The sequence below is a fragment of the Callionymus lyra genome, chromosome 4, assembly GCF_982586985.1.
Source record: "Callionymus lyra chromosome 4, fCalLyr1.hap1.1, whole genome shotgun sequence".
NCBI classification, from domain to species: Eukaryota; Metazoa; Chordata; class Actinopteri; order Syngnathiformes; family Callionymidae; genus Callionymus; species Callionymus lyra.
In genome coordinates, this window is record NC_141821.1 from 9,288,952 (window position 1) to 9,302,683 (window position 13,732).

The following is a 13,732-nucleotide window of genomic DNA, read 5'->3' on the forward strand; positions in this document are numbered from 1 at the left end:
AGACAATTATGGCTCCCTCTGTTTGGTGACTGTTTCATGCTGAAGTTCCGTTTCTTGTATCAACTCCTCATTTTGGGCTGGAACTGATAAAAGTTTACTCAGACTTATTCATTTAAGAAATGCTCCAGTACCTCAGCAGTACAGTGCAAGTATACTGAATAGTATTTTATCTTGTTTGGAACTTTTAGAAGTTGAAGAAGTTCTGTGACATAGAAAAATAATCTTAAAGGGCAAATTTGTATGACTAAAAACTGTATTTCTGTCTCACCCTGATGTCAGAATAGCATAACTGCCATTTTATGAATTATCCTTTTAACCGTTGCCAATTTTTCCATGAATGTTCTTTTTTTTTTTTTTTACAAAATTTGATAAATAATCTTGTTGTATTCATTTCTTGTTTTATCTTCCCTGTAAATTCAAAAAGCCTCTTAGTACTTAATTGATATGAAAACACTGTCTTTGACCCACTAAAGTGAAGTAGTTTGGTGGTCCGGATACTTGTTACCTACTATATGAGTCACAAATGCTCAAAATCAGTTAAATAAAAATCAGGGGGAAAAAAGGGTGCTTTACTTCTGGGTAACAATGTAGGATACATATGCTCATTAGTATTAATTAGTAACGAAAAATACAACTAAATAAGATTGTATGTGAATTTTGATACAAAATGTTGGAGCGGGAAAGAAAAAAAATCATGCCAGCTAAATACTGCAGTGTTTATTTCAGAAAGGCATTAGAACATGTAAAGCATATGCATGCACTCTGGAGCGCACGCTTCACCAAGACTGGCTTTCACTCGGCTTTAATAAGGTCCTGCCCACACTTGGGTTCATTATCAGATGCAATGTATTCTGGATAAAAGAGGGCAATGGTAATTCAGGGCTTGAATAGTGTGGAGGTGGAATTTGAGCCATTAGCTGCTGTAAAGACTATAATAGAACAGCGGTTCAGTACCAACACAAAAGAAAGATCTGGTAATTAGTGACACGTGGATGTAGGAATAAAGTAGAACATATCTAAAAGTTAAATTGCAGGTTATGATTTGAAGACATAGTAATAAGGGGTAACCATGAACAGTGGGTTTTCTCATGGATGATGCTATCATTTAATGAAGACTCACTATTGTCAGTTCTGTTAAACTATGATTAAGTCACTGACACAGTATCTGTCCATGATAAAGCTTTCTTACATCGCTTTTGTAGTTTGAGGTCCTAAGATTAGGTTAAGTTGGTTTTATTCACTCAAGTTTTTCTTCATAAATAATGTTTGCTACAAACATTAACATTGTAAATGTTGCATTTTTGAATGCCAAAGCCTAAATTGAGAGTGCTATTTTGTACACACTAACTGAGGAATTGTGATTTTATTTGTATTATTTGTCTTTCAAAAGGTACAAATCAAAGCAAAAGAAATAAATCTAGTTTTTAATTAAAAGAGGACATGTTAACATACATTTAGAACAGAAAATGTGCCAAAGATATATTGTACTGTAAGCAATATCTCTAGTCACAGCCAACCATTTTGTATTTAGACATTTTCTAAATGTCCCTCTCTGCTCTGATGAGGACGCCACCTACTGGCCTACAAACATATGACACTGCTTCATGAAGCTTCATCAGCACATCACATGTTATAACCAAAAAAAAAAGAAAAAATTTGATGGTCAGTCAATTGATCGAATGATGGAGCTTCATGAAGCTTTATTTCCAGAACCAACAAGATGTAAACATCTTCAGCTAATCTATGTAAAGATGTCATGTCATAGCTGTCTCTTATCTACAAACTCAATTAAACCTGGCATCATTTTCAAACTGAGAGTGCCATCTAGTGGCCTTTTAAAAGCAAGACACTGCATAACGATACAGCTTCGAACAACTGTTCTGTATCGTGATGCCTCATCAACCCGTCTCTAGTATTTACTGATAAATCTTCATAAAAACCCATGTTTTATGTCCCAGTGCAACCCAAACCAAAGGCTACTCTTCGTACATTATTAAACTATTTCTACAAAGTCACCTTTGCTAGCAATTAATTTCAGAGAATTAGGAGGGCAGGTATTAGCGTATCAATGTCAAGGGAAAACAAGATTGCTCGTAAATATCAAGAGCAAGTGTGTTTAGGTGCGTTGAAGCTCAGCCTGGCCAGTCACATCGACAGCTCATTTGCCCTAACATATCAGCAAAAGGTCAAACAACCCTCTGCCAGGTGTATGAGAAGCAGCTAGTGGTGAGCAAGGCAGGTCGAAGGACTCCTTATTGACTTCACCTCTGGGCGGGCGGGAGGCGTCTCTTGTCAGTGTCCAGATGGAGGCGGCCCGGTGTCCTCTAAATAAAGACGGCTTCTCTGACCTCGGCTCATTCAAATGGACCACCTGCTTTTGGCGAAGAATGTGTTTGTTCTCGGGTCTATACAGCTAGCCTGAGCCTAAGGCTTAGGGAAATAATGGAACCTACAAATCCTTACTAAGAGCAAAAACAATAAATGGTTAATTCTGTGCAACATATTTGATCTACTATGAATAAGGCTTGGAACCAGACCACAAACTGGTTCTGAAGGTACTTTGAGTCCAGATGGATCCAGACAGACCGGTTCCTTTCCTGCTAATGACCAGCAAACCTTCAACCAGGGATAAGCCAGTTCAATCAGATGCAGAAAACTGCTTTAAGACGTTTGTATTTGATGTAATGAAACATACATATGGTGCTATGTCCCAGAAATAAACCACTTTCTTTTACTCCCGAGAGTTATACAAAGTATTCAAAGTTGGGAAATGTTGATAAGACACAAGTTGAGAAATCACAGATCAAGTCCTGCGGCCGTTAATAGCAAATCCTTGTGAAGTATCTGGGCCATGTCTCTTTCCATTCCCAACACCCTGCTGTTGTGATGTCAAAACTTAAAGTTTCCTTCAACAGATCCCCACTTGTGTCGTCCGTTCCTTATCCATATCCCACGCTCTCCCTCCTCCCGCCCATCGCTGTTTATGCTGTTCTAACCCCCAAGTCACCGCACACTTATCCCTCTCGAATGATTCTCAGATGACAGCTGGGAAGGTGTGTAAGGCAGCGGGAACAGTAAAGTTCTTTGGCTTTTGAAATGTGCCTCTTTTTCCATCACAGAATTGGAGAGGCAGCCGATAAATAAATCACAGGGAGTGTGGCGTTTCAGCACTTGCTGAAAAAGGTGGTCTGCTTTTCTGATAATATAACCAGCACGATGGCTTGAAGGAGGAAGTAGTGAATAAATATGTATTTATTTTTGTGGCATTGGTTCATATCAAAGTAAACTAATGTTAATGTTGATTTTGTAAACTATAAAGATGTCACTGTTTAATATAAGAAAAGCGACTTAGATTATTCAGATCAATAATTGAACAGAGATGAGTAAAATGAAAAGGAAGGGATTTGATTGATGAGTGAAACTTGGTCATAGAACACAGAAATAAATAAGATACATCAAGGCACCTAGAACAATAAGGAAACCTTATAATCGGGATTAATACTTCCTGGTAAATTTACATTTTGCTTGGCCTCTGACTTAGAGGGCTATATGATTTTTGTCACTTCCAATATTTAGATTGACAATGTGGTCTAGACCAAAGTGGGACGATTTTAATTCCTAAAGAAAGTTCACGTTATACAGGGACTGTTGGGATAAAAAGAAGGGATAAAGAAAAACAGTCCTGTATGTTTAAACTCAAAGGAACAATGAAGGGTATTAATAAACGTCTTAGTGGCGTATAGTTCCAGTGTCTTTTTTTTTTTAATTAGAAAATGAATTAAGCATTCCACAAGTGGTGGCTCGGAATTATTTTTTCCGAAAAAGTTGTACTTCCTTTTTTGAATCTCGGGACACTCTTAGACGGACATTGTCGAGGCATGTATTTCCTGTGTGCGTTCTGTTGACTTGTGTTTATTCATAGATTTCCTTTTTGTCACATTTCTTTCAAGTCAAGCCTTCATAAGATTTTAAGAATCACGAAATAACGTTTGACATTTTAACATTAGGTATTTAAAATTGTTTTTAAATTATACATTATCTATTACCAAAGGACAAAAAGTAGAAATAAAATTGGTAAAAGTTTTGTTGAAATAGTTACAAATTAAAAATTAGGCACTTCATAATAAACAAACAAAGTAAAACATTAGTTTCAACAAAGTTTCTTTTCGTTTAAGAAATATTTAACCTCATCTGTTCAATGATCAAAATGACCTCATTTAGTGAGATAATAAAAACAAACATTCCCCTAGGACCAAATGTTGCCCAGGTCTGGTCTTGACTAATATATGAGCTAATAATGTGTTGTTTATCATTTTAAAATGACAGCAAACGGTATACGATTATTTTAATTTACTTAAAATGATTGATGGTTATTCAAATGTAGATATACCTCGTTATTTGCCTAGAAAGAATCAGGTTGCACAAGATTGCATCTACACAAATACTCTCAGCCAGCCTTTGAATATCATGGTAAGACTTGTACTGACAGGAAAGACACAAAAATGCTTGGTGTGGGTTCATTAAAACGACGCTGAAAGAGGCTGTCTGACATGAAACAAAGAGCTTTCACAAGATACAAAAACACATTTTCCATTTGAATAGGAGAAAAGTTTGAGTTTCTATTTTCTTATCCCAGAGGGAGGTCTTACTTTACTTAATTGGTTATACAAACCAATCTTAAAGTGCTATTTCCTTATATATATTATATTTAATCTTCAATGTGAGTTAAGTGCAGACGAACATTGCTTTTTTAAAGAGTATAATAGAAGAGTTGTCAGCCTTCATTCGTATGCGTGTAATGGATTTACAGGGAAAGTGGCCTGAGAAGTGCTTAAGTGCACTTTGACTTTTGATTCAGACCAACGGAGGAAAAACATTTTTAGATTCAACTTCACTGTGATGCTGTCATGAACTAGATTTTAAATCATCAGGTTGGATTTAATTCACTTTCTCACTAGTTTATGGATTTTGTTTGGACTCGCACTCGCAGAAATTTGGCCTGTCCAGTCAAATTATCCGGCCTTTGGGATGGTTATCAAATATCAGAATAAATGTATGTTCATATCATGAGCTATGAACATGCTTATGTTTAAGATAAGATAAGTAACTGAGAGTATCATATCTACTGTTTTAGAGGGGGTTCCAATAAGATTAAAACTGATGTGAAAGAAAAATAATTTCTAAAAATATTTCAGATGTATTGTACCTCCAAAAATATCAATTCATTTTCTAGGCCACCTATTCAATTATTTGGGGTTGCGTGGGGGCTGGAGTCTCTCCCAGTTTTTGGTGAGTGGCGGGGGACACACTGAATAGGACGCCCATCTGTCGCAGGGCACACCACAACACAGCACTCATACTTACGGACAATTTCCCCAAGTTCTCAAGAAACCGGGGTAACTGGAGTAAACCCAGGCAACACAGGGAAGCGTAAGCGAACCGGCAACCTTCTTGCTGTGAGGCCATCGCACTAACCATTGGCCCTAAAATAATAAAAGGACAATATTCGCACTTCCTGGTAAATTTAAATTCGACCTCAATGGTTAAAGGAATTTGTGTGATGGAGTTTAAAACCCCTGCAATCCTTAACTTTTTCTCTTGATCAAATAATAGTTAAAACACAGAAATTTCATCCGCCATCCCGATTATAAGTAAAGTCACACCGTCCTCATTCATCTGACGTCTTTCTGGGACTTGACATGATTCTGTTTACTCACAGCAATTCCCTGAGGGAGTTCCGTACAAACGTTCAACCTGTTATTGTGTTTCCTTCATCAAAAAGCTTTGATTGGAGCTTAGAAAAAAAACCATTTGATCAAAGTCACATTTTTAAATGAGTGCATTGATTCAGGTGTCACAGGTCAGATCGCAATGACAAGAATCCTTTACACCCGCGGCTGTGATCTACGCTTGCATGATCTTTCATTGGAAGAACCATCTCCAAGTCTTGTAGAATTTTGATCGTCGTAATGGCATGTCCAGCGAAGTACTCAAATTGACAGCTGGGCTGCAGCATCTACTTTAAGATCTAGCGCAATACAGTTGATCGCTTTCCAACGGAGTATTGATTTTAACCATTAAACACCTGTTGAACTTTTTTCAATTATTTCACTTACTAAATTTCTAGGGTTACGTTTTTTCGCAAATCTTATTGATCAGTAGAAAATTATACTTTTGTGCAAATATAACACAATTGTACTTCATTTAATGGTAACACGGGATGTCTTGAGAGCTTTTCTTTAAAAGGTTTTTTTGTGATAACAAGTAATAATGACTAATACTCATACAGTATTTTAAAAATAAAATATATAAGACACTGTGGGCATCATGAGTTTAATTCCGGGCTAAATAGTCCTGGGCCATACCTCATGTAGTGAAGAACATTGATTAGTAATAAACATACACATAAATATATTTACATTTTCTAGGGGTAAATGAAACATTATATTTACTATTACATTTATTACATTTACTCTGATTTACGAAGAAACATCTTAGTAACACCTTGGTAATACCTTAGCTACCAAGATGATTTGGGCTTGTACAGTTAAAGTCATAGTTCACCCAAAATTCAAACTTCACTCATGTTCTACTCGCCCTCATGTCGACTCGGAGTTGGGATATTTTCATTGAGTAATTTGTACTTTTTAGCGTTATGGAGAAAAATGTTTGTTCATTCTAATGTAGCGACTGGAGCTCAGTTATTTTCGTCTTTATCTTTGTCCAAAAAGACACTTAAAAGCATCCAAATACCTCCATACTGCTTGTCCATCTTGGATTGAAGCCTCGAAGAGAATAATTGTTCCAGAAAAAAATTCAATAAGTCTATATTTTTATAATTTTTGTGGCAAACGTTGAAAGAATAGCAAGCGACAAGTACTTCAATCCAAGAGTAACCTTACAGACGAGCAGTCTGGAGGTATTTGGATGTTTTTAAGTGTCTTTTGGACGAAGATGAAGACAAAGACAACTGAGCTCCAGGTGCTAAAATAAACAAACATTTTTGTCTATAACTGAAAATAACAGATTAGTCTGAAAATAACCCCAATTTTTAGTCGACATGAGGGTGAGTAGAACATAAGTGAAGTTTAAATTTTAGGTGAACAATCACTTTAAGTATTATAAGAAAGGCAGACGAATGAAATAGGATAACACAATATATCCTTATGAACTCTGAATGAAAACCATCATAGGGTACAACCGATAGAAGAGAATGTCATGTAAACGGGAATATATCCCTAGCATGCATTAGTTGAAAGAAATATCTAAAAAAAAAAAACAACAGTATAAACATTAAAATAACCCAGGAAACCAATGCCCACTGGGAAACATTCCAAAGAGCATGTTTTCCACACCCAGTCTCAAGAGAGACTATACGAGTGCAAAACAAATTTACATTTCAAGCCAGCTTTGATGACAAAGGGTGACATTCATGGAAGCCCCCCGCCGAGGCCCGTCGTCACTACGAAAGAGTAGGAGAAGAAAAAAAGGTGTGGAGGGGATTGAAGTCCAAAATAAAACAATAAATAACGAACTTTAAAAATAAATATTGTTTCCTGAAGTCAATATATGAACCATTCAGTGGATTCAACTCCAACATGGAATGTTTTAAAACAAGGATAAAAAAGTTATAAAACTTTAAATTCATTATTGAAACTGTCAAAGGAGACATAATAAAAACTTTTCATTTTTATTTTGGATAAAAGCGTTTTCATCAGTATACAGGACAAGGATTTTATGTATTCTGTGTGGAGGGGAGGTCAAGACTAGGACATAAACAATAAACAATATTTATTCAAGAATTTATTTATTTGACTTTTATACATTAACGGTTAAACATTTCCAAATATCACTTTCATCAATTAACTGATATGGACTGAACTCTTCACAGCAAGATGATTTTTGTCAACACAGACATTTTTTATTGAAAGTGAAATATTTTGGTGACCAGGGACAAGTACCAGTGTTCTAGGAGTTTAAAGTAGGGCCGAACAGAAAGAGAAAACATATTATTGTATTTGTGTTGGATGGTTATCTGTCGAAAATGTGTTTTATTTATAGAAAAAAAATTAATCGAAAATTATATAAATGTGTTTGTCTTGACATGTCAAGACGCTATTTCGGTCAATTTTATTTAAAGAAATAAGAAAAAAATGAATAAAAGATAAGCACAAACTCAACATTAATCCATCTGGTTATGTTAATTTTGTTGTTTTTCTGACAATATTTTAGATATTAAACTGGTCCGACATGCAAAAAAGTTTATCCATACATTCAACTTTTGTTTCCTTCTCTGTCTTTCATATTTCCTCAAATAACACATATCATATAATCAGTGACTTGACTGATCTGACGTTAAGAACACAAAATCCTTAATACTTAAAATAACATGATAATCATTCTACATTGTGTCATTTTACAATAAAAAAGATACTTTAATAGTCATCTGAGAAGAACAATTTAATTCAAATGTTTTGATGAAAGTTATTATGTATATATATATATATATTAATGTATATATTGGTACACAAATTAGGAAATCCTATATTATATATATATATATATATATATATATTTATACATATGCTATGTATGTGCATATGCTATGTAAGCCAGGGAGGTTGTTCACTTTGTCTCAGAGACAACACAAGGGATACCACGAACACATTTGCTTTAGGGCCTTCAGGTCACCTTGACCCTGAGATAATACAAGGGTTGTATGTTACCAAGTATGTTCTAATTCCTTTGCTCTTTTTCACACACACACACACACACACACACAAGGTCATCTGCAGAGTTCCAGGCCACAGAGTGACAAATGCATTTCTCAAAAAAATGATAATAGCTGCTGACGTTCACACTCGAGAATCGACAAATAAACACTTCTGGATTTCTACTTCTTCCCTTTTCCCTCACTTATCACAAAGCAGGGAAAGAGAAGAGGCGAGTCTGGGATGTGTGCGGTGAAATAAATGTCTTTCGGGAGCAACCATGGCCAGACCAGGATCCTTCAGGACCGCATGAGGTCTAATCTTGCACCAACATCTGGCCCAGTCTGAGCAGTTAAAGGCAACATCAAGGCATCCCACCGTCTGAAAGGCACTGGAGCAATTTCAGAGCTGAAGAAAGAAAGACATTCAGGCTTGCTCATCCTTTTCCATTCAATGTGTGTGTGTGTGTGTGTGTGTGTGTGTGTGTGTATGTGTGTGTGTGTGTGTGTGTGTGTGTGTGTGTGTAGGTGTGTGTGTGTGTCTGCGTATTGTAGTGTTTGACTTAAACGCCAACCGACAACTATCCACAATCGATCTCTTTCTACAAAGCAAATCTCTCACACCCTCGATGGTGAGCAGGTATTTTTTTCTATTGATAACAAAAGATTCCTATGTGTTTTGTTCCGTCAGGGTTAGGATTGTACATTTGCAGCGAAACAGTGGATGCTAGTTACCCTTCAAAAGATGCAAATGTAGATCAGTTCTGAAGCAAAAACCCACCATTGAATATTCATGGTCTTTGGGCGCCACCACAGATAAGCTTGTCAAAATATATACTTTTTCATTGTGGATTTAGTTTTGGACTTCAAGAGCAAATAATAAAATAAAAAATAAAAAAAACATAATCTGGTTTGGATGATCCCACATAATCTCATTTAAATACTGGGGCCTCTCAAATCTATAATCCTGTATCTGCAGAACATCAAACCAGGATATAAAAAGTATTTAAATGTTATTATTATACTACAATGGAGGGGGGATTAAGTTAGAGGGTCTAGCAGAGGAAAGATCATTTGCTTTGATCAGGTTGATCTATGGGCTTCTCCTGTGATAAACAGCAGATGACATCAGGAACCTACAATTAATTCAACATCGTCATGATTTCTAGGAAAAACAAAACAGTCGAAGTAGCTTGTGCTTGACAGTCAAACCTTTTGACTCACAGGCCTCAATGTTACCTGGTTTACGACTGAGGTAAGAGTTAGCAGAGAAGTACTAATAAGATTTCTGTTAAACATGATTTCACAAAATCTATATTTAGAATATATATCCTCTAGATACACCAACCACAAATAGTGTTTGAGTGTAATATCTAGGGGGGAAGGTTGACATTGGTAAAACTTAATAAAACCATTGTAAAAAAAAAAGGTATACAAACATTTTAATTATTATTATAATCAAAAACCAAACATTAGCTTATTCTATTGAAAAATAATCTTGTGAGAAACTTTGGTCTCTGTTCTGTGAATCATCACCATATATAGTATCTTTACACAGAGAAGTTATTTAATGTCGACTTACAGAAGGTCTTCTCAAATCAAAGTAGATAAATGTTCATGTTGCTATTGTTATCTATAAAGATGCAGGTGTTTAAGATAAGTTAAGAAAGCAAAATATTATATAGAGGCTTCCGATTAGGGAAGAAGTGATATTGGAAGAAAAGGAACTTGCATTGATAAAGGAAGAAATACATAGATATTATTAGGATGGAGTATCTCCAATCGATGGCCGCTTTTGTTTCTTCATTTGGGGTAGCTGGGCTGAACATTGTTTTTTTGCAGGTCGATCATTTCTCAAATAGTTTTTGGTGTTTTTTGGAATCATGGGCTTTGTTTTTGTGATTGCTCACTTAGATAATTTTATATATTTGTTTTGTTGGTTAAGAAAAAGTTAAGCTTGGTCGGATGTAATTGCTATTTTTGTTTTTTTGTTTTGTTGTTGTTTTGTTCATGGTTTATCTGGATGTGTTTGTTTAGTTTTGGCAGTGGGGAGGTTCGTTCGAGCAATCTATGGAAAAGATGGTGACAAGGGACCAAGGTAGCTCCGGGAATCTCAGGAGGGTTTAGGTTTAGGTTTAGGGCTAAAGTTAGGGGGTTAGGGATAGAATAAATAACATAATATAAAAACTTGGCCTCTCGTGTTATGTAGTTTGACACACCTACGTTAATATAATATTATATCAATATATATACAATATATTTATACATACATATATTTCCGACCACAGGGCCCAAGTAATAGAAATTAATAATAATAATAATAATTACTGTGTTATTCCACGTGCATAAAAACAGAACCATTAGAAATAATGTTTCCAAGCGCATTAATAAAAGATGTAATACAGTCGGCCATCAATTGTGATACGTTTTTGGGACGATAAACATGTAAGTATTTCGTGGTCACTCTTTAAAGAAGTAAAACACGGTGTTTTGTAATATTAGTTCATGGTTCAGTGTAACACATAGTAACATGACATTTTTTTTATCAGACCTAATTGTAAAACAACAAGGTACGGTAATTAGCGAGTTGTACGTTCAGCAAGACCATTAGCCTCTATAGGACTGATGCTTTAACAAGGCGTGAACACACATGCAATTCATCATCCAGGGCTGCTCTTAAGGGAGAGGACATGCGGGCTATCATGAGGCAGATGGCTGCGCACGCTTTTGCTCGCCAGTGAAAGCAGGTCAGTGTCACCGGCGCACCATCAATCCAGCGGCGTACAAACAAGGGCCATCAGACACCTTCCAGGGACGCTGGACACCCTGGGGGCATCCGAGGTTCCTCTACATCATTAATCTCAACCAACCTTTTGAAGATATGGTCACTGGTGCTGATTAAGAGCACAAACGTCCCGGACCCTAAAATAAGTGACACGAAAAACAAGTCGAGGCCTTCAAGTTAGATAACGGGAGGATGTTTACCAAAGACATACAACTGTAGGGTTGTGCAGTATATAGAATCGTGCTGAAAAACTACTAAAACGACATGTATTATAAAATATTATCCATGTCATACTACAGTGACGTGTTCTGCGGGATAGAGTCACAGAAGGGCCGCACAGAGACTCGCGGGAAGATTTGTAAGTATGCATTGATGGGGAAATAATATAAAAAACGCACTCATTAATAAATAAACCAAATGCTAGTTGTAGCTAGCGGCCACAACACAATCCATTTCCTGGAACAAAAAAAAAAACATAAGGAATGTTTATAACTCAGATCCGCCCTCTGAACATCTCAAAACTCGGACCTTCTATTCAGGACATTAAAAAGGTAAACGACAATATTCCACCTTGTCAAGGATATGATTTCGTTGAGACAACAATAACAGTTGCATATGATTGATATTTTACATTTTATGTACCTGGTTGTGCAATATTCTATTCATGTTTCATTTGTATTTTTGTTTTTTTTTATATTTGTAAATTAAATAATTTCTGATGAACTGTGATCAAAATAATAATAAATAAATAATAAAGTGAAGTAATTTTCTACTCAACCTCATGTCGACCAAGGGTTGGGATTATTTTCAGAGTAATCCATTCCTTTTTAGAGTTATAGTCAAAAATCTTAGTCCATGTTTATGTAGCAAATGGAGCTTAGTTGTTTTCTACCTCATATTCCTTGAAAAAGACACTTAAAAATATCCAATCCCTCCATACTTCTTCTTTGTGACGTCTCTTTTGTATTGAAGCCTTGACGTTGGGAATTGTTCTGGAAAAACCTAAATAAGTCTTTATTTTAAGATGTTTTAATGCTTTGTTTTTGCTTAAGTTTAATGGCTAACATGCTACACAGACAGAAGTACTTTGGGTAAATACTGCAAGCGCTTCAAGGATAGACAGTAAACTGCAGTAATTATGTTCTTTTCAGAAGGAAAATGTCTGACACTCTTGCAAAAAGCAAAAAGCAAAAACCGCCAAATAACCCAATAGATAAAAACAAAACAAAAATGTGATATGACACTTTGTCTAAACCACTCAGCCCCACTTAGTAGACTTTGTTGGCTTCTGTGAACATCCATTTCAATCTCAAGTCAAAATCTTTTAAAAGAGATTTCAACTTTGGTTCAACATCTCATGAAAGAAGAAGAAGTCTCAAACACATCCACTGTGTTATCACCAGTTCTCGACTTCAGGAACAAGATACTGCATACTGATAGACGAACGAGCGCATCTGCTGCATTCTGACCTGGTCAATGACCAACTAATGAGGTCAACCCAAGGGTTAACCAAAGCCGCAAGACATCAATTTGAACACCTTCACACATTTGAAAGTTTGTGTATGTTTCGGTAAATGTGTTGCTTAATAAATTTGAAGGTGAAAACCAGAAGCAACCAAAAAAAGAAAGAGAGAATAAACAACAGAAATCACTTTTGCTGCTAGAATTTGACGAGTGTAATTTAGGCCCCCTGGTGGTCACGTTTAACCGCAGTCCAAAATGACAATGCCCCTCCCAAGAGAGAGAGGGCACAGTTCAATAAGGCAGTCCAGCATCCATTGAGCATAATGGCGTCAGAGGGCCTCAACAGGGAAGCATCAGACAGTCTTACCTTCAACGGCGTATTCCTCAGCTGAGCGCAGACAACATGGAAAGAAAGAAAAGGATTATTAGTTTGACATCAAATTAAAGGATACGTAAGTAAGTGCTCCAAACATCAAGATAGACATCAGATTCTGGACTGTCCTACAAGTGGTGCTGCCACCCCAGGAGACCTCGATCCAACCGTCAAAGAGGATCGACCATTGAGAGACAGTGAGTCGGACACTTAATGGCAAAAGAGTGGGAGTCTAACCGACAGTCAACCGATTCAGGAGAAGCAATTTAGGACTTTTGCAAATTCATGGTGTTGTTGAAATAGGAATGAAATCACACAAGAAAAAAAAAAAGGAATCGGAATGTGATGTTAAAATATACAGTGCCACAACAAAGGTTCCCTTCAAAGATTCTGGTTATAA

At 36.2% G+C, this 13,732-nt stretch overlaps 1 protein-coding gene across 8 annotated transcripts in view; it reads right to left on the reverse strand.

Annotated features, from left to right (window-relative positions):
• Positions 1-13,732, reverse strand: part of nrxn2b (neurexin 2b) — a 736,064-nt gene that overhangs the window by 574,292 nt on the left and 148,040 nt on the right. For all 8 annotated transcript variants that reach the window (XM_087788643.1, XM_087788642.1, XM_087788639.1 and 5 more), the window contains exon 3: positions 13,327-13,347. In XM_087788643.1, the coding sequence (XP_087644769.1) occupies positions 13,327-13,347 (21 nt within the window). The remainder of the gene's footprint in view (positions 1-13,326; positions 13,348-13,732) is intronic.